This window comes from Pseudopipra pipra, chromosome 11 (genome assembly GCF_036250125.1).
Source record: "Pseudopipra pipra isolate bDixPip1 chromosome 11, bDixPip1.hap1, whole genome shotgun sequence".
NCBI classification, from domain to species: Eukaryota; Metazoa; Chordata; class Aves; order Passeriformes; family Pipridae; genus Pseudopipra; species Pseudopipra pipra.
The window spans coordinates 17,220,627-17,242,399 of record NC_087559.1 but is presented as its reverse complement, the minus strand read 5'-3'; the positions used below and the strand labels follow the sequence as shown (position 1 = coordinate 17,242,399).

Sequence of the window (21,773 nt, the reverse complement as noted above, 5' to 3'; positions counted from 1 at the left end):
TTGGTTTTGTTTGTTTTTTTGAACACTGAGATGCAGAATAAGAATGTGAAGAAGAGCACAGGGTATCCCAGTGCAAAATCCATTTATATTTTCTTATTGTTCCCTCATTCACAGCGTTATGAGTATTTAGGAGTGCTGGAAATCATCTGAAGGTCAAATGATTTTGGAGAGTTGCTGCTGCCTGTTAAAACTGGCCTTTTATCCAAGATGCTTCAGGGAAGAACCTAAGCAGGGAGCTCCTCATGCTCTGTCCCAGCCCATGTCTCTCCCTACCAGTGTTCAGTGGCTCAGTGGCCAAGTTTAATTAGCAGGGAAGCTGCATTTGAACCGTTCTGCTTGGGGCGACTGATGTCACCCCTGTCAGTGAGAATTACTGAGAGGAGCTTCCGACAGGGCAAGGAGGGTGGGGGGGGGAAATTCATGGCTGTGACTGTTAACAAAATCCAAGGCAGATGGCACCCTGACTTCAAAGGCTGATGTGGGTTCAAGGCCTGCCAAAAGTGCCTGTCACTGCATTTTTGCCACCAGCCTGGCACAAGAGCTGGGAGTCCTGTCCCACCAGCCCCTACAAACAACTAGGGAACAATATCTGTGTCTTCTTTGGGCTCCTGCAGGGGGACTCTATCTTTGATCTCTTTGCACTGAATACCACACTCTTGTATAATATTTCCCACAAATACAAATCCAAGTATTTTTTCCTAGACAGGCAATAAATATTTATCTACCTTCCTTTTCCAGATCTTTCTCCTCTCCAGTATAAAGATCTCACCATCTCTGGCATCTATTTGGTTCAAACTAAGATGGAGCTCTTAATCCCTCACCCCCCAGTCTTAACTCTCTGTTGTCATTGCTCATTACTGTCATCAAGTCATCATTCTGCATTTAATCAGAACTGGATGTTGGCTTTTGTTTTTGATCTGGACTGCTCTGTAAGGCTGTCACATTGTTAAAGTAGGGAGTTCTGATTCACTAGAAATTCTAAAATAAAATTCGGATTTTTTTTCAAGAAGGTACAGTTTACTTCTGGCACAGTTACTGAAACAAAAAGATTGGTAAAAATCCAAGTGTATTATAGGTCGGACTAGAGAGGTGCAATGGTCTTTCCTGGCCTTAAAAATCTTTTAAGATACCATTTCTCCCAGCCATAGACATGACTGTTGCTTGGTTAGGCAGCATCCTTGTCTCAGATTTTGACTCAGGAATTTTGCCCTCTTCTGCTTTTTCAGAATGCTGCCTTTCAGGTAATGTTTGAGCCCATCGCTTTGTCCATGGCACCCCTTCCACAAGCTCCTCCTTTTCTGTTACACCAAACAAAGTCTTTCTCTTCTTTTTTGTTTTTTTTTCCCCTGCAGGGCCTCTGCCTGTTTTTTTTTCAGAGCAACAAATTAAAAATGCAGATATTCCCAATGCTAAATAAATATAAAACTACCTCAGAGAGGGATTACAAAGAACATTCATATTTAGAGCAATAAATGCATCCTAAGAAACCCAGTATATCTCATTATTAAAAAACACGGTCCAAATGTTGCATTTTCTAAGATATTTTCTCATTTGCTGCTTTGGAAGTTTTGCTTGATAAAAGCTGCAGGATTTGTTTCAATAACAAAGTGCTAAACTCAGAAAACTTTCTGAAATAGAGAGGCTTGTGCAACCCCACCCTTCTGAAATGACTACAGATTGGCAGAAGGCCCAGTTAATTAAACTGTTAATTAGAAAAGCGTGAGAGAATGCACTCTGCCAGGAAATGCAGAAGCCCATTCGTTACTTGCTGTAGCATGACCAGAAGAATACTATTTTAGCAAGCAGCTAACTAGGGAGAGAAGTACCTTTCTCAGCCACGGACAGGTTGGGATCACTGCAAGGTTTGCATGGTCCAATCATTTGCTGGATCAAGGCGCGCTGGAAATTTGGAGGCTAAGGGAGGAAAAGTCAGCAAAGAAGAGTTAAAAGTTACAGACCAGCTGGGGCAACACGGGGGCTTTCTGTTCACTTTTCTTAAGCAAAGAAAGTTCATCTAAAGCTTTAAAGGGAACCTTAGGCCGTGCCTGCATTGGCAAGTTCTGCAGTGCAATGGCAGTGGGTCTCCACGGTGTAACAGTGCTGAGGGCCCCCAGTCCCTCAGCTTGTGTTCTCTGGAGGAGTTATTTCAGACGAGCTCTAGCCTGCCTTTGTGCCCTTTATCACCTGGAATGCACCCTGGGCCCTTCTAGAGCTTACCTTTGGCTTTGGTTTTGTTTGAGTTTGCATGCTCTGAGACAGTTCTCTGAGGTGAGTTGAAGTGGGCATGATCAGGAGATTCCCTTCACAAGTGCAGGTTGGGGCCAGATTTAAATGCACGCTCTGAATTCTTCAATTTGTCCAGAGACAAATGTAGATGTGGGCACAGACTGTTTGGAGAGCCTCTATCAATATATTATTTCAGCCCCTCATGGTTTTTTGATACCTCTGGAAATCACCATAAAGCTATTTAGAATCAACTTTGAGGCTAGACTGCAGGATGGCTGTGGTTCTAAAAAAATGAATAAATAAAATGGTATGATGACTTGCAGAGGACCAGGGCTTACAGGATAAAGTTGGGAAGTAAGATAAGGAGAGTTCATTTTTACAGGGTGTATCTGCAGTTTTAACAGTCATTACAATTTCTATCACTTGACTGCCACAGTGGGTGACTCCAGGGAGGGATTAATAGGAAAAGTTCTGCGTCACCTCTGAAAATGATCCCAAATAAGTTGCTGTGCTTTGCAAAAATAAAAAGGAAAGCGCTTTAAGGTCATCAGAACCAGTAAATATAAAGTCACAGTTTCAGGTGGTTGAACTGACATAGAAAAAAAATTGGAACTGCTACCTGTCCGTTTTCCATGATAGCTGCGGGATACATGGCGCTGCTGGGTCGGTCCCGGTGGGCTGGCAGCAACATCATCATCTCCCGAGAGTGCCGGTACTTATCTGGTAGAGAGGGAGAGCCTGTAAACAAGTGAGAATAATCACGTACACGGGACAAACAACAGCCAGGTCTCCGCATGCCCGGGGATTTAGGCCTCCTGTGCAATAGTTCGGACGGATGATCTCACAGGACTCAAAAGAACATGGTGCCGAGCCCACTAAGCAGCTGACTGTTGGTGGGTGCATAGCACGAGGATGGAGTAAGAACTGGCTTGTTATATACAGTTGAGGACATAGCACAAAAGGTGTGTAAGGTGTAGGCATCCCTAGCTGTATGTTGCAAAGTGCTTCCTCTTAAACAAAGGGAAGAGTGGGCATCTGTGTGGAATCGGCTGTGGCCATGCTGTACAGTGCCTAATGCTCCCCTGCCCTCATAAAGTATTGCAGAGTAACAGAAATGCCTTTAAATTGTGCGTTTTAGGACTGAATGTGGAAGAAAGGGATAAAAGCTTGAGATACACTGTTCAGTGAAAGCAGGAAGCTACGGGAAGGTACTTCATTCCTCAGGTCTGCTAGAGATAAGTGGTGCCATTTAGTTGGTGATACCTTGGCCAGCTTCCTCTTGTTAAAGCAAAACAAAGCCCAATAATAAACACAATTTTCCTTAAGTGTAAGTGGCACTTTGCTTATAATGCTGCTGTAATGATGATTACTACTGAGCATGTTGCTATAGTGAGCCCTTTTATGACACCAGGACATTTACCAATACTTAGAGTTATATAGCAGGAATAGGCTTAATTCATCTATCTGTGGAGTTGTTGTTAAAGATACTGGGGTAATTAATGTAAACAGCTTCTTAGCAGGTGGAATTACTTGGGACTCATGTCCTTCAAGATGAGTGCCATGTAACAATATGCCTTCTGATGTGCAACAGCTGACAATGGGTTTGCCAGAAGAATGATTCTCATTAGTGACTTCCTGAAGTCTGACACTACTGATACACACATCCCTTGGGATGCACAGTATTAGGCAGGAATTGATGTTCTGAAGCTGCTGAAGTGAGCTTTAATTTGCACTCATTGTTTGATTGCGTCACAGACACGCACTGAACAGATGGCAGCACACAGCGCATTACAGAGCCATGCCGGCTTTTGGGGAATACATGCCCCCTCTGGCAAACTTCCACAACCACACACATTACCTGGACAGCACTCCAACATATGAGCAAAGGCATTGGTGCTGGCTGATGCAGCTTTTACCCCAGCAAAAGCAAACATGCAGTTTTTGGGACTGATATTCAGCACACAGTGGAAGGAACAATGTGTCCAGCAGAATGCAGGATAAGGTCCTACAATTGCAACAATTCCATTGGGGGGGCAGATGCCAGATTAATCTATACCCCCACTCCAACATGAACAGCCATAGAGTATCTGCATTCTAGTCCCGAACTCATTTTCTCCCCAGACATAGAACAGAAACATAATTAGACGACATTCTTTGCTCTTATGTACAACACAGTGTTAACGCTTTGTGCTGAGTCTTTTACTCACAGGTCACAGATAGTCCTGTTCTGCAGGACAAATGTAAAGATGCTGAACTTTTAGGTGTGCCCAGAACTACAGCACAGCACAACCTACACTCTACCCTTTTCATTTATCTTGTCATCCTTGCTCTTTTATATCAAAGTTGCAAACCACCTCTGTGCTGTCAATTTATAAGGGATTACAGTTTCCATAGACCTTGCATTTCATGACGTGAAAAATCTCACATGTGCAGGCAGAGTCTAGTTTAAAAAACAGCTCTGCTGTTTGCTACCCTAAATTTGTAACTGACTATAGCTATAAAAATTTTAAGAGACTATGTCAAGTGTCCAGTCTGCAAACAAAATTAAGTAGGGCTGCTTTGGACAGGTAGAGAGCACAATCACCACCACTCCTTTCAGGGACTGGCAAAACTTAAAAAGCAAAGTCAAAAAAAGGCTCTTAGAAGCTTCCAGAGCAGCCAGTGGCCATATAAAATACTGCAGCATGTGGCAGGGCTGACTCCTTTTAGCATGTAGCTTGGTGCACTTGGTGTGTGCAGCACTGCAGGCACTTACTAATGAGAAAGGAAAACTTTTCTGTGCTGAAGCCAGAGGTAGTTTTTCTTTTTTAATTATAAATATGTTAATCCACTTGTGACAAGTATTAGTTTTAAGGAATGAAACTGAACACTAATGTAGTTAAACTCCAAACTCATTGAATCTTTTCTCCTGATTCATCACTTCCATTACTGTTATGAAAATAGTTTTTGCTTTAAAAAGGCAGTTTTAATGTAAGTATACGAATTCTTGCAAAGTGCTGAGTAAGACACCAGGACTTATTTTCTACATTTTAACAAGGGGCTGTGTTGAGGAAGCAGTAGGGATGCCTTAAGAGGCATCAAGTATCCAAGTGGGAGTTGCTTTTCGAGTGCATCAGAGGAGTCCCAACCATATTTTAAATTAAATTACTGGAAAAAAACCCCTAACTCACTCATAGCTCTTTCCCAGCCCTTTTGCATTTCATCTTCTGCTTAACGAACCGTCTTGTACAATCTTTTAACTCCAGTAAGGTTACAGCAGTGCCTCATGAGTCACCTCAAATGAAGCCAAACCAAACTGAACTTATTGATCCTCCATACAAAAAAAAGTGGTGCTTTCCTGATAGGGAAGAAGCTACACAAGGGTCAAGCCAGGTGAAAACTGAAAGATACATATTTGTAAAACTGAGTAACTGGTAATGTCTTTATCATTAGCACAGAATTAGAAAATTCTTACTGTGTTCTGGTTTCAATTCTATTTAAGACATTTGCTCTAATTTGTGTATATTATAACTACTGTAAATTTTGGTGCCTTAATCTGCTGTTCAGTGATACAATCAAGCCATTGATCTACTTTCCTGATGACTACCCTTGAAAATTTTTTTATTAACAGCTTTATTATTTTCTTTGGTCAAGCCGAATAATCGCCTGTCTTGCTGTTTTAAAATCAAAGAAAGGGTCATTTTTTGGAAGTGGAGAATTGAAAGTACAGTTTAAATTCCTGCTGGATTTTTAATACAAATGGCCATAGCTTCCTTTGGTCACTGATGGAACTACTCTGTATTATAAAGATACCCATCTCCTCAGGAAAGGGCTATGCACTTAAACAGAGGAGGTGGTGTAAGTACCTGCACAGTGGGATAGTAGCTTTTCACCTCCACATTAACATTTGAATCAATGAGAGAAGCATTTAAAAATCAGGTAAAATCCCATTTAAAAATCAAGTAAAATCCTAGAACTCCTACCTAACCATGCTCAGGTAAAAGCCACAAGTGCCAAAGATGCAAAGTTGATAAATTTAGGTGGCTTGTATGAAACGAATTGTTGGCCTTTGCACACTTCCCATCTGACAAGTGTTCAGCTGCAGCATCGTGACTATCGTAGCTTTGTTGGCAGTCTCAGCAGAAAGGCCAAGGGTTGGATGGGTCATGGAGACTGAACTATCCTCTCACCTCTAGAGGTGGTCCCTCCAGGACAGAGATGAGGCACATGGGTGGGGGCAGCGTGGGGGAACTTGCACGGCTGCCGCCCATGCTGTATCTGTTCTGTGGGTAAATAGAGGGCTTCAGCCTCCAGTGCGGTCAATCCAGCACCTTTCACCAGCGCTAAATTAAAAAGAATATAAATAAATACCAAAAAAAAAGGAAAAAAAAAAAAGAAAAAAGAAGGATAGAGGTGCATTGGCAGAGCTGCACATGTAATGTCTGTGAAGTACCTTGCTCCAGCCAGTGACACTGGAATCTCATTTTCACAAGCATCAAATTCACCCAGTTAAAAAAGAAAACAAAAGCAAAAATCACCAAGGAGAAGAACAAAGCTCTATTACCACAGAGGAATTTAAGTGTAAGGGCTTTTTCTTGTTAAGAACAGCTCCATTCCCAACAGCAGTGTCGTAATAACCGGAACAGTGACTGGCACACTGGGAAACACAGAGAGCATCTGGGACAAGTGAAATCCCATAACGAGTGAGTAATGTCTGAATGCTGTGCTCACATAACTCAGAAGTGAACAAAACCAGCAGAGAATAAATGCTGTATCGTAGTTATATAAATATTTTTCAAACTCATTCCTTCTTTTATTGTTTCCCATTTGTGGTCAGTCTGGGTCCCATCCCTGGGAGGTGCTGTTGGCTCACCCAGCAACCCATTCATTCCCTTTGGAGCATTCATCCCCTTGGTTTCCAAGCAACAGTGAATAATACCGTAAAGAGGGAAGCTGGTGATGCTGTGCAGTCATCAGGCTCAGAAAGACTGTCACAGCCTGTCACTGGGAGCCTGTCACTGGACTTCCAAAGTGGAAAACAGCATGAAACAGTATGAGCACCAAACCCCCTCAGATCCCTCAAAACATTCACTGAGGCACATCCATTTAGGGATGTCTTCCTGGCATGATAGCCCTGTCCTCAGTTCCATCTTCTTTTCCTGTTACACCACTTTCACCTGGTTACTTTACTATTTATCATTATTTTCCTTCCAGCCCTTGGTAATTAGTGCAGCTATCTGCCTTTATTTGAAGATGTTCCCTTCCCACTTTCCTACTCCATCTGATTCTTCAATTAAATCACTTTGCTGCCTCTGTGTCAGGTAGAATTTTACTGCCAGATTGAGCAAAAAAGCCCCAAGCTGGCTTGAGAGAAATAGCCCTTCTCTCTATTCTCCATCCATCAGGAGACATAGAGTTTCCCTGTATGGAAAAAAGGGTAAGATTAAAAATATCAGCCTCTATCTCTGGCTATATCCTGGACACATTCTCCAGATGCCTGGGAAAAGAGGTGTAGAACCTGCAACGAAGAATCCAAAATGAGAGGGAAAAAACCAAAACCTTGAATAGAAGTTACAAAAGTTAGGAGATTGCATGGTGTTGTTTTGCTTCATCTCCGAGGCTTGGGAAGAAAATGATTAGCAATATCAAGACCAGCTACTGTAACACAAAGGCAATACGAGTACCCCAGAGTCTGCTTTTACATTTTTCCTTTCTTCAAGAATTTCCCAGCAGGGAAACCCTTCTTTATCTCCAGCACTTAAAATTCATATCTTTCAACATTCATCCTGTACATACACTTTTGTGTACATACATGTCTGCTAAACTGCCTCAAGACCTTTTTTGTGCCATAATTTCATTGCACATGTAAAATGATTTATTTGGCTTTGTCTTCATGATCTCTCTTTTAAGTACTACACCAAGGACTATTCTTGTTTTCCTCCAGACTGCCTGCCACAATTTTGTGGCGGAACAATGGAAATCATTATGGAATTCAACTGCCTGAAACCAGCATGTATTAGAGAGAGACATTCCAAATACTGCTGAAAAAAATTATTAAATCCATTTCTGGAGAATGAACACATTTGTAAAGAAATAATTATTGAAGAGGCATTTACATCTCCAAAGAGAAACAGTGGTACACTTATAGGTGGTCTTCCACCAGTAAGTCAACAAGGCTGCCAGGTTTTGGGAACACCTGCAGGTGACCCTTCCTGGGGCCTGTCCGTGCTTACCTCGAGCACTGGAGGGGGCAGAGTTAATCATCTGGGATGGTGCCGAGTGAGTGGAGCTCAGGCTGGAGGTGGAAGGGCTGGCCTGGGACGAGGATAAAACAGAGATGTTGGTGGCTGAGCCTTGGTACCTGGGCTCAGGGTAAACAAGCTGCAGGAGGCAGAGAAATCACTGAGGGAGAACCGAGCGGATCAGTGCCTTGGGGATTTACCTGTCTTGGATCAGCCAGGGCAGCCTCTGCCCAGCTTCAGTGCAGGCCACTGATAACCTGCTCTCAGGACTGTGGGACTCATTTCACCCCCCAAACCAAGAGCAGCACTAACTGCCCGTGCTGAGCAGGGCGGGTAAATCACACGTGGCAAAAATCTCGCTTTTGGAAAGCGGCGGTGTCATCGTGGACCGCAGGATCACAGTCACTGCACAAACACAGATCTCTTCCCAAAGCAAACCTAGTGAATCACTGTCATCTTTCTTGACCAATGTTAGATTCTACCTATGCAGTTGAGAAAAATATCACTGGACAGATCCAAGCATATGCGTAGGTAAAGTACTGCTCCTAAGTGTAACCCTCCAGAGCACGTTCCGTGCTGCTCCCAACCACAGCTCCTGGCTGTGCTGGAGCTGTACCTGCATGTGGTACATATCCTCAGCAGTCTCCCCCACAGAGCTGTCTGTCAGGATAACCAGGTTTCCTGTTTCACTGGAGGTGTGGGATGACAGAGAGGATGACGAGTGTCGGACTGAACCAAGCAAGTTCAGTGGGCTGGAAAAAAAACAGAGAGAGAGCAAGGGCATAATTACGTTTTGAACCTGTGTTTTAATTTGTGAAGCCTGACTTTTTCCAAGGTAGAAAGTACCTGCAGTTACCTGCTGCTTTAGGTCACCTCTAGATGTCAAATATTTTTGAAAAATCAGGCCCAAAAACCAAATCAATAAATGTGAGTAGATATGAAAGAACTGACAACAAGGTTACATGTAAGACAAAACAATAGGTGGGATGTTGAATTTCAGAATCCAAAGCCAGGTTAACATCATGACCCTGGGAGCATATTTCTTTAAACAGAACATGCTGAAACCACTCTCATTTTTAACACCAAATACAATGAATCTTAAAAAAAAACTCCAAAGGAAGCCAAGCACAAGACACACAGGTCAAAATACAGTTTTCCTTATTGCATCCGTTGGGCCTCAGCGTTACTGTTGAAGGCAACTTTGTAGCTGACAGTAAATTAATACAGCCCAGTTGGTGTGCAGGATGCACCCTGATCTCACTCAGGTAATTAACTTTGTCTCTCTGAATCACATACATAAATAAACAACATATTTTGTACACTATCGAATCTCCCTAGTATGTCCTAAGAATTAAAAAAGCCTTTACAAAGGGAGGAATTTTGAGGAAAAAAATGTTATCACCCAGACACCAATTGTCAACTGCCAAGCCACAGAAATAGTAGAAGCTACTCAGTTTTAATATCAAAAAGAATGTCACCATCCTCCATTCATGGACTCGAGACCGAGTTTCCACAGCTTTTAATGTCAGGTTTTAAAAACAGCTAAACTACAGAGACCCACCAAGAAAAATAAACAGAGAAGAGTAATTAGCATTTTCAAATGAGCAATTTCGACTGGATATAAAACCCACTGTTATGTCCTGATAATCCCAATTTTTATCCTCAGTCATTAGCTCAGATTTTATAGATGGGCATTCAGTTTGAATAAGCACCCACAGAGTCATTTTTTGATGTTCTGATCATCCTTGTATTTGGCTTCTGATTTGATCAGAATTATAAAAAGCAATGATGTGAACATTTTCGATCCTTCAAAACGGGTACATATTTAGTTGGGTTTTAAAACATGAATGAAATTTTCCTTTTATGGTAGATAAGGACCCAGTTATTTGCTGTTGGCATAACAGAAGTTGGAACCTCCGAAGTCAGACTGAGTCTGGATAACTGAGTGGCAGATGTGTGCTTCTGCCCCTACAGTGAGTGAAGTGATGGAGTAACACCTGGAGGTGTTCAGCATTTGCTGCAAATTGGATTTCTCAACTTTTTTATTCCAGTTCTCAAATTTCGATAATTAGCACTGCATGAAGGCAAAAGGCATTTCTGCCAAAACTCATCCTGCCCCTCCTGCAGTGCTGTCAGCCACTCCTTAGATCCCTGACTCTTGGTGCAACAGTGTGCAGGGATCCTCGATATTTGGGTGGGAGAAGGGGGTACCTGTGTCGATGCACCAGCTTTATGCTCTCCGGGCTCATGGGTCCATGTGAAACCAGCACGTTGCTGCGGGGGGTACTGGACCCAGAACAGGCTGGGCTCAGCTTCTCCAAACCAGGTAACTCCTGCAAAGCAAACAGACTTCAGCTAAGTCAGTCTTGGAAAACTGCAAGTTTTCTTCGTGTCATTCTACTCCTTTGAAGAGCTCAACATCCAACACTTCCTGTTAATCTTCCTCTCTTTTACATCATTTTTTGCTATATGAGACAGCAACTGAAAATTAAGCTTTACAACTGCTCTGTGATACAACAAAGCACATGCAAATATTAACAATTCTTGTTTAAAGGCTAAGTTAACATATTTACTAGGACTTCCTTCTTGCACAAAAGTCAAGAATTCTTTTGGTACTTTGGCAGTCCAGTAAGTTCAATCAGTGCTGTATCAGCCCAGTTCTTTTGAGAACCCTACTGCAACTAATCATAACTCTGAATAATGTAAAATGGGAGAAGTGACTGTGAGCTCACATGGTACAGGCTGGATCTCATCATCTGGAACTGGTCTATCAGCTTCTTATGCAGGGGACGCATTTCTGGGTGTACAAACTTCTCATGGACAGCCAGACCCACTCCTAGGACATGTACCTGTGAAAGAGAAAATGTAACATCCCAAACCCAAATAAATCGTGTCTAAGATAGAGAAGTGAAGCCTGTCCTGCAGTTCTGTCAATGTCCAAGGAAGTGCTCTAAAATATGCCATTGTTCATTACAAGACTGCTGATAATTAAGCAAGGCAAGGAATCCTGGCAAGTTCATACTACTCCAATGAATACTTCAAGTGTGAGACAAGTACATTTGTGTCATGTTGGATTGCTTTTTAAAGACATAACTGTAAAAAATTACCAGAGAGATTATCTCTGGAGTGAACAGCATTATGCCCTCACACAGATAATGCCCTGTGACAAAAAAATGTCTCCTCCCAGTGCCAGGGAAGGGGTTGGAGTTGCCAGCAGAGATCTCTAAAAGGAGTTTCTGATAATGGAGCTGAACAGCAGCAGCGGCACATGCACAGTCACTCTGCCTGGTCCTCATTAGTTATTTCGAAAGGTCACTTCTTCAAAGGTCAAACATAAAATATTAGTGATTGAATAAGATTATATAAGGTCTCAGATGAAAGAAAATAGCGATAGCAGGCTTAAGATGTATGTAATTCCCTACAAGATCCAAAGTCTGTACAAACAATAACTAATTAATCTTCAAACATCCTCCTGAGGATTGAAAGGAGATAAGCATTATCTTTATTTTTCAGATGGGGAATTGCAATGCAATTCAGTGATTTGATGAAGAAACAGGCCTAGTAGCTCTCTTCAGACTTGGGCACATTGTTTAATGGGGTATATCTTGCCAAACTTTCAGTTAAGAGGGATGTGATTATCTGATTTCACTCCCATCAAAGCATCCTGCTGCTTTATCTATGAAGATGTCTCATGGAGACATTATGGAAAAATAAAACTGCAGATAATATAAACAGGCATTAAGTTTTCATATGTGGCTCTGCCAGTCTAATCTCAAGCCTGACCTGTCCTGTCTCTGATTATCTTTGAAACTTGCTGGAAAGACATAATTCAAAATGCCAAAAATGAATGGCAGGCTTGAAATGCAGCAAGATCTCTGTCAGATAATAAATGGAGACAACAAAACTGATGTACTTTTAGCTAAGCTTCACCTCACATCCCATAAGGTGAAAGGCTTGTCATAATCTCCTTGCCCATCTCCCCTGTTTTTTGTTTGAATGTATTTGGATCTCCTGTACCCAAACTCTGCTTTTGAATGAAACAGTTTGATCTAATATGTTTAGACTTACTGCTGATGAATCCAGACACTGTTCTTTTGCATCTGACAAACAGTACCTGTTCCTGCATGAGTTCCTTCAGCTGTGTGATCTTCTCTGCATCTCCAGGGTGCTTTGTGATATAATCCTTATCAAAAAAGGCCTACAGGAAAAGGGAAAAAAAGTACCTTTTGCTTACTGGCAGGTATTTCATCATAACTTGGTGTCAAAGGATGACAGGAAAAGGTCCAAAAATCTTATATTAAGATAACAGCAAAGCTTAATTTTATTGGTTTTAGCACTCTGGGATGCTGAGAAAATGGTCTTGGCACCTGAAACGATGCTGTTGAATCATGAATCTGACCAAGTTTCCCCTTGTGACAGTGATGAGCAATACCTCTAAGCCTTGTGTCATCCAGTTATTTGAATTTTATATAGTTCCCTTCACATAACTGCCTAAAGTTTTACCCTAAACTTACCTTTTACAATGCTCAGTTTAAGTAACAGCTTGCCAGGGATTATGCTGGATAACAAATTGCATATAAGATCATTTCAGGGTTACAGTGAGTAGGCCATCAGCAAGGATAATGGTTCAGTAGCATGAATTAGCATTCTTTCCTGATTCCAGGGCCAATCAGTCTCAATTATGAGTCCCATAACCCCTATTGCAAAATGACTTTATAATGTAAGCAGTATAAAAAAATCCACCTCACTGTTTTACCTGCCAGCTGAGGATTTCCAGGTAAGCCAAGTGCCATCCTTGAGAAACCCCCTGTCACCTGTACCTACTCCCAGGCCAGATCCCCGCTCCACCTCCGGAGCCCCCTGTTCACACGTGGCTGTGCAAGCACTGATGCAGAATAACCAAGTGGGGGATTTAACCTCATCTCTAGATAATGGACATGAAAATTTCTTATCTTATTAAGTCAAACTCTCTTTGAAACAGAAATGGAAATGAAATTGAAAAAGGGTGACAGTAAATTGGGAAGCAGAGCCCGGCTCACCTCCTGGTACCGCGCAATTCCCCCGTTAACAGCCGCATCAATCACCCCGTTCAGACACATGCTGAGAAGATTAATGTTGCCGTGCATTTGTTTGTGCTGGTACTGGCTTATCAGTGTCCTCAGCTCCTGGTTTTTGTTCTCAACCACTTGAATGGCATTTTCCAAAGGACTTACTTCAACCTAAAAGGCAATAAAATATCCTTTAATTCCATGGACACTTCACCGAGATTTATTATCTTCCTTGTAATGAAATGATACCCTGGGATTGTTCAGTTCTCTTTGCTTTTACTGCTTTGTAGAAAATTAACTACATTAACAAACTTCACTGTTGGCAGTGCTGGATTTCAGGTCACTGAGTTGCACTAACTTGTTTCTATATACTGAAGACGTGGCAGCAATGCAATTATTCTTTTTTTTTTGGCACTGTCTCCATTGTACTGTTCCATTCCCTCACATAAGTCCCCTGGTCACATTCAGCAATTATTTCGATCAAGTGGTAGAAAAAGAACGTACTTAATCCTTGATAAACTACATCATTTTAAACTGCAAGATATCAGCCAAGGGAGTTTTGTCTATCCCATGTCCTCAGTAACCCATCATTTCAAACCCCAATTACAGGAACTATGAATGTTACCAGTTCTCTTCTCTCCACTTCAAACCAACGGGAGATGCCAGGCAAACTGTGAGTCAGGGTCAGGGTGGTGCGTTCGATCCACAAGCTCTGCAGGAGTAACGGAGGCTGTGAGGGACTCTGTGAATCACAACCACATCATCTGGACTCTCACTACAGGTGCTAAGGGGGCAGCGTTCAGAAAAGAACACATTAACCTCCTGAGCATTAATTCTGTAGAATGTCTTGCTGAAAGTCACTTGAACAGCAAACCAGGAATTCAGTACACCTGCCCTAAACAACACATTCAACATTTCTGTCAGTTTTTAAAGACTGACCACCAATTCTGTCATGGGACCCAAGAAGACATTGTGGACATATGTGGCAGTAAGAAAGAAACCCAGCCAAACAAAAAAGTCCTATCCTTGCTTCAAAATCCATTTCTCCTGGCACTAAAATAACTCAGCTTTAAATTGGAAAATGCTTTAATCAGGTCAGGAGTCAATCAGACCATGGACTCGACAGCTACTTGTAATTTGAGTTACTACGGTATCTTTGGGCACCAAATCAGGATTACCTGAAAGGCATTATTAGCATAAAACAAGACAAAAATCACCTTGAAGAGATTAAACACTGCTTGGTCACTACTTCTACCTTAAATTCATTCTCCTTGTCCTTGGGGCCTTTGTGGAAGGGCCTGTCATAGCGGAATTTCCGGATGTTGTTGACTCGGTAAAAGCTCTTTATGCGATCCGGGACACGGTCCATTTGCAGCACGTCTATATTGTCTGGGATGGGAGTCACTGCATAGATCTGTAAATCTGTTCATTGTGCAGTCAAAGAAAGCTTTTATCGAGTGAAAAGCATGTGTTAGGAAAGACAAGCAGGAAACAGTAACCCATGGCAGCAGATTTCACGTGCTGACAGTGTCCTTATGGTTAAAGTCCTGCACAGTATCCTTGCTGTTCTCACACAAGCCAAACAGTGGTGTTCCCATGACTAAGCTCTCCAAAAGTCCCTGCAGTCCCATTAAATGTTATGTGGTTCAGTCCTTAAATGCGTAGAGCATTGTAGTGGTTACACCAAATCCCAGTGCAGGTGATCAGTGAGAAGAATGAGATTCAAAGGCTCGGGGATAAAAAGGTTTATCAGTTTTAAAGAAAGGGAGACTGCAAAAAAATAATAATACTGATGTAAAAAAATAAACAGGATGGAAAACAGCACTTTGGAATCAGTATCTGTTCCCAACAAAGTATTGTCCAAGGGAAGATATTGGGAATACTTTTAAGGACAGAAAACTGTGCATTGTGGGAATGCTGTTGGTAAAGGATTAAAACACGGATGTGACAAAGCACAACCCTCTCCCTTCCACATCGAACATGACCTGCATCACTCCCCTACTAAAAAGTGACTGTTCTATCCAAGATCATGTAGCACAACGAACCAGTTACTGTCTGCTGCAGACAGAGCCTGGTTTTGTCCATATCCTCCATATCCAGCTCTACTCTGTGCTCTGCCACAGTTCCCATCGGTTTGCCCCTTCACAGAAGGATACACTGGGCATCACACTGCAATATGGAGTCGTCGGGGTGGTTTGGATGCTGCATGGCAATGGCTTGTGGGAACTCGCTCAGCATCCTCTGCTGGAAGGCTTCCAGCCTCTCGTAGTCGTGGCCCCGACACACATATTCTTTGTTCTGCAAGAAGAACAAGCATAAATTAGTCTCCTTAAAAGTAAGTTAAATTCTACTGGCTTTTATCTCACTTTAAATGTTACTGCTTCAAAACCAAAGATAAATGACAGTGTCAATATGCTAATGGGAGAGTAAAACTCGCATTTAACACAGCCGATGTATTTTATCCCTTCCTTTTTCTTTACAATGTATTTCATCAAGAAGTGATGAATGAGAAGACCATTCCACTGATCTCCCAACAGCACGGTGCCTCTGATCCATGCACATGCAGCACTCAGTCCTGGGGCCTTTTCTTACTTGCTTTTCAGAAAAGGGACTATTTTTAATTGGACTATACTGAAACGCATCAACCAAAACTTAAGTCACCAGCTTGGCTGTTTGGCACTGGGAAAGCTGCTGTCAAATACAATTTACACCAGATGGATAAAAGTCCTGAGGACCTCACAGAACAGAGGGAGATATATGTTTATCATTTTATTAGTTCTCCTTAGAGAAAAGTTGCAACAAACTGTTCACAAAAATTGCTGTTTAATCACTGCTGTACTATCACAGCCATACAACCCAGCCCTGATCATGCTCAACAATAACATGCTCAGGAACTCCCCTGCCTACAGTAGAGTAATATGGAAAAGCCTTACCAAGAATTCTCAGTGGCCACTTAGCAAATTCCCCTTCGGCCCTAAAAGCACTTTCCTCTTGATGAACAAAATTTCATTTCTGCTAATAATGGAAAGCTGCATTTAGATATGACTCTTGAGGCACTGAACCACTTGTGCAGAGCTCTTGGATGTTTTTTCAGCCATCTCGAGCTCTCAACAGCAAGATACAGGATTTCTGAAGTCCTCAGTGACAAAAAGATTGTATTCCAGTGTCTTAACCCTCACAAACCACAATTTTGATTGGTATTAATGTCTCCTAGTGCAAGACCAATGAAAGCAGGCAAATTCTCTAATTCTGGTAGCTCATACACATAACAATAACTAGAAGTACAGGAAGGTGTTTCATAAAACAAAGAATCTAATAAATCAGAACAGTTTCCTCCCTTTTATTTCTTGAATTTAGAAGCTGCAGATTATGCAAGAATGTTTTGTTAATTGCTCTGGAAAGGGGATCTGGATGAGCAGGTCTTGATCTTGTAGCAAAATCAAAAGGAAAGCTGCAAAACCCGATCATAAAGCACAGCCAAGGAGTTCAGTTATCTTTGGCTCTGCATTTCACCGTTCTGGAAGAGCTCTCGTGTCCCAGCTGTGACATGTGTCACTTCATGTGCATCAGCCACAGCAGCCAATGGACGGGGAGAAGAATCGCATGATGGAGCTTGACAGCTCAGTCTGTAATGCTCAAACTGTGCAGCTATTATTAAATTTGGAGGGAGTCCACGTTTGAAGGTGAATCTCTTCATAACACTTACTGCATTCTCTATTTTAGCTTTTCATTGCAGCAATCTAGAAGACTGTAAGCCTATAAATAAGGTTATTGTGATTCTAAAAATAATGCCCTGAAAACACCTCAAAGCTAAATTTAATAGACTTTTTAGACAGATGCCAACACAAGACCTCATAACGTGGCTTGTCAGGCCTTACTTGAACTTCTAGTAGGTGGAAGATATGGACAGTTTTAATTTAGCTTTCATTTACTTATGTAGGAAGGCTAGAAAATATAAGCAGAATTCATAGAAACATGCACAATGAATTTTCTGGACAAAGGGTCTTTGAAATCAAAGATGTAGAAAGAAGTGGTTATTTTCTTTCTTAAGCTATACAGCAATAGAAAAATAAACAAGAAAAGGGCTTGGAGTTATTTGATCACTTTAAATCACTTCCATATCCATTTGTAGATTTTAAATCCATGTAAATCTTTTTCTTCTCTAGAATAGCTGCTTCCAATCTCTTTACAGTGTGATCCATGCTGATGTGACTGCTAATGGGCTTAGTCCATGCTCTGCAGTGTGTGTGCTCTGTGGATCATTAGGGAGAGAAAGGAGGAGGATGACTTTTAATGAGATTGCTACATTACTAATCTGCTATCAGAAGTACTGCTACCAAATATAATTGCAGAATTAACAAGGATTATAATTACATACACCCGTGTTCGCTGGTGACGGCTCCGGCCGAGGATCCACATTGTTACAGCACAAAGAGTCAGGGCTGGGCACAAACCTCCAGCAAACACATCGGCCGGGAGGGTCCCAGATAAAACTGAGGATCCACAATTTAAAAAGCTAAGCTACAGTCACTGGCAGTACTTCAGACATTAGGAAGACTCATGTGCCATGATGACTTTGTTTGTCATTCATTTTCTGAAACATCTGTTGTTGGATATAAAAAAAGAAATCGCCAGTTTTCTCTGGAGATCTTCATGAAAGGGCAGATCCCTCTTCACCCTGCAGCACCTGTCCTTTCCTCGGATCCCTCTGCAGGGTGTTCTGCACATTGCTTCGGGCTGCTGCACTGTAAGTGCTGTGAGGAGCAGCTGAGGGAGCTGGGGGGGCTCAGCCTGAAGAAAAGGTGGCTCAGGGGGGATCTTCTTGCTCCCTACAACTACCTGAAAGCCAGGTGGGGGTCGGCCTCTTCCCCGGTAACAAGTGACAGGAAACGGCCTCAAGCTGTGCCAGGGGAGGTTCAGGCTGGACATAAGGAAGAATTTCTTCCCTGAAGGGTCAGGCATTGGAAGAGGCTGCCCAGGGAGGGGTGTAGTCCCCATCCCTGGAGGGGTTCAAGAAATGACTGGACGTGGCACTCAGTGCTCTGGTTTAGTTGACAAGGTGGTGATTGGTCACAGGTTGGACTCGGTGATCTCAGAGGTCTTTTCCAGCCTAAATGATTGAGTGATTCCCTGATTCTGACACTGTTCATCTTCAAATAGCACAAAATCACCCTTCATCTACTGGTATTTTCCTCTCCATGACTAACTCCATCTTGCTTTACTGCCCCTGCCCGTGTTTCCATTAAAAGAGTGTAATTAAACACTAATCTTGAAATCCTAATTAAAAAAACCAAACGACTTCGTAATCAGAGGGAATTTCAAGAGTGCAGTTTTCAAGGCTTGGCTTTGTGTGGCTTCATACTGTGTAACTTGAGTGGTGCCACCTCTTGTCAAACCATTCCTTTAAAGAGAACACAAACCATGCACCTTCAGTCCTTGAAAGCTTCACGTTACCTTGTCCTGTCATGCTCGATGGCATCTACCATCAATTTTCAGGCAGCCCCTGGAGCAGTTGTCAGATTATATTCCTTCCTTGCTCTGAACTAGCAACAAGACATTGTATAAACAAATACCCATTTTAAGTTTGATCCCTTATTAGGAAAAGAAGATAATTTCACTTTTTCGATGGACTGCAGAGTCAGCTGATGCTGCACACACCAGCAGACAGTGAGCTCCAAGTGGGGATGTGTCCAGAGAAGGTGTTTGGCTTTCTGTTGAAGAGAGGAAATTTTTGCTTGCGGATAGCACAGGAGTCATCAGGCTGGGGTTGGAAGTCTGTCATGTGAGACTTTTTAAAGCGTGATAATTTGAGATGATGCAAATCGGTTAAGTAATGACCCAACATTGCTGCGACACAGCATTTTGCTTAATATAGAGGCAATTTGTGCTGCATCTGCAGATCGTCCAAAATACACATAGGCATGAGTCAAACTTCTGATCTCTGTTCCCAACAACATTCCCAATGGACCATATGCTCCAGTTCAGCCAGAAAGCTGTTTTCACTAGTGCAGGGGTGAAAAATAAACTGCATGGCAGACACGGTATCTCCAAAACAAAAATACAAAGCCTCAACAGCTACTCTGAGTCACTGTGTCACATTTTGTGTAAGGCTGGCTTACCCGTAGGAAAAACGGGAATTTCCGACCATAAAACCCAACTCTGAAAAACTCTGGTTCCAAGCGCTGCTGCTCCATGATATTGTCATAGTAGGTAGCTTCCATTTTCTGTGGAGGAAAGGGATAGCTGCTGTCAAGACTCTTAAAGCTGCACTACATTAGAATCTCAAGACTCATTAAAATATCCCATTGCTCTTTTACCCCCACAATTTTTTTATGAAAAGACCAAAATTCTGTCAAAGATAAAAATTATTAATTAAGCCAGTCTGTCTGGTGGAACAGAGTAGAGTATCATCACACTCATTTTATGTTTTGAGAGATAACATATGAACATTTTCTGTTGTATCTCATTTAAAACTGAACAGGTCTTAAATGTTATTTTCTTTGCATTGTAGAATTAATGGCAAAGCTGAGATTAAGATCCACAGGCTCACAGTGTCCTATTCTCTCCTACAGCTCAAAATCCATACCACTGCCTAGAAAATTACATCAGTTCAATTGAGTTTGCCTTAATTGAGTTGAGGGGCATGAAAAAGGATGAAACAAAATTAAATCTTCTACAGCTCCATGCACCAGAAGGTTTAACACGGAGGAAAAAGGGAGTTGGAAAGAGTAAAAGGACTTTTCTCTAGTTCCAATCCCTAGTTCTGTGGCACTGTGCTAACATTTCTATCAGGAGTGGGATTTCTAGACCCGTTGCCAAACCAAACCTCAGCTGAAAGGCTCACAGGAATTGCACTGCAGTAAAAGGACGGCTCTTTAAGGAGAAGAATCCCTTGGACACCATTGCTTCCACTGCAGGGAACCCTAACTCAGAATATTGATCCAGGGTTTGTGCTCAGTTCCACACACGTTAACTCCTTTTCTAAAACGGAGAAGGTCCCAATATCATTGCAGGAAGCATAAAGGAATGTGGTGATGGTGTGAATGGCACACAGAGGGCACAGCCAAGCTGGTCACCCGTGCTCTCCTCGGGGCCACTCTGGAGAAAACACGTTCTTCACAAGAGCAGTTTATGAGACCTTGTTAGACAGGTACCTTCAGGTTAGAATAAATTTGACTTTTAAAGAGAATTTAAACCACTGCATAAGAATACATCCAAGCAGCATAAATCTCCAATTTGGATATAAGCATGCTACCCCAGGGGACAGGAGATATGAACTGTTTTCACATTCATAAAGCTTTTAAATAACAACCAGAACTTTGACTTTTTCTGATTAAAGCACGATGCTGCAAATGTGCCCTGATTTCATCATGTGTTTGGTTGTACCAGAGGACTAGATTCTCCTAAACTGATAGAATGCCATAAATATTTGCCTTCTCCATTCTTTCTTGTCCATCTTATATCACCGAGGGATAAGCTGTCCTTGATATTTTTTGGAATTAAAATGAAATATATATTAAAAAAGGATATTTTATGCAAAAATATATGTAAATATGCAATTGCAATAGCAAGCCCATCTCCTGTATGTGTGCTGTCTCCATATATCCATAGGATTTTACTGCTACCAGACTTAGGAATTATTTCAGTGGACCTACAAAGTCATCAAAACGAACCAATGGCAAAGGAGTCACTGTAAATCCATGGAGCTCTATAGGGAATATGATTATTTTTTAAATTCAGAATATTCTGGCAGGAGGGCAAAACCCTCTGGGGAATGATTTAAGAGCCTGCAAGGAAAGGAAGTGCAGCTACTTACCCGGATCCAGCTGAGGCTCTGATAGTCATAGAGACTCTCATACTGGATGGCCAGTTCTCGGCACAGCGGGATCCCAAACTCCCAGCTCTGCGAAGCCAAAGCAAATCACACTCACAGCAAACACAACGTTATTGCCAACTCAGCTGAGAGGAAGATGGGAACTCAATTTTGGGAATTCATTTGGTATGAAATGGCAGAGATTAGATGTGAAAATGTAACGTGATGAAACAATTTCCATTAAATATCGGATCAATTCCTTCTAAAAGATGGGAACAGAAGCATATGTTCCATGGAAATTATACACACATACTGCTTGCTCTGACAGTTCATTTATGAGACTGGGAACTTATCTGGAGAAAGATAATATAACTAACAATTTTTCTTCTTGCTAGACACCCCTTCAACCCACCCCCAACAGCTCCTTTGCTGGAATACAGAGCTAGGGCTTGGCTCCACAGCAAA

General features: G+C 42.0%; 1 protein-coding gene and 1 long non-coding RNA gene across 10 annotated transcripts in view; one reads left to right on the top strand and one right to left on the bottom strand.

Annotated features, from left to right (window-relative positions):
* The window catches only part of DOCK3 (dedicator of cytokinesis 3), a 189,303-nt gene that overhangs the window by 7,146 nt on the left and 160,384 nt on the right, over nt 1–21,773 (bottom strand). For 4 of the 9 annotated variants that reach the window (XM_064667892.1, XM_064667895.1, XM_064667896.1 and 1 more), the window contains 14 exons: nt 21,312–21,398; nt 19,615–19,719; nt 15,652–15,793; nt 14,751–14,917; nt 14,121–14,207; nt 13,487–13,666; nt 12,562–12,645; nt 11,180–11,296; nt 10,659–10,780; nt 9,064–9,199; nt 8,439–8,520; nt 6,396–6,548; nt 2,846–2,964; nt 1,827–1,914 (listed from right to left, as the gene is read on the bottom strand). In XM_064667892.1, the coding sequence (XP_064523962.1) occupies nt 1,827–1,914; nt 2,846–2,964; nt 6,396–6,548; nt 8,439–8,520; nt 9,064–9,199; nt 10,659–10,780; nt 11,180–11,296; nt 12,562–12,645; nt 13,487–13,666; nt 14,121–14,207; nt 14,751–14,917; nt 15,652–15,793; nt 19,615–19,719; nt 21,312–21,398 (1,669 nt within the window). The remainder of the gene's footprint in view (nt 1–1,826; nt 1,915–2,845; nt 2,965–6,395; nt 6,549–8,438; nt 8,521–9,063; nt 9,200–10,658; nt 10,781–11,179; nt 11,297–12,561; nt 12,646–13,486; nt 13,667–14,120; nt 14,208–14,750; nt 14,918–15,651; nt 15,794–19,614; nt 19,720–21,311; nt 21,399–21,773) is intronic. The other 5 variants (XM_064667893.1, XM_064667898.1, XM_064667899.1 and 2 more) reach the window with 3 other exon arrangements.
* Nucleotides 2,963–13,703, top strand: LOC135420424 (uncharacterized). Its single transcript, XR_010433517.1, has 2 exons — nt 2,963–5,598; nt 8,150–13,703. It is a non-coding gene; the product is annotated as an uncharacterized LOC135420424 (long non-coding RNA).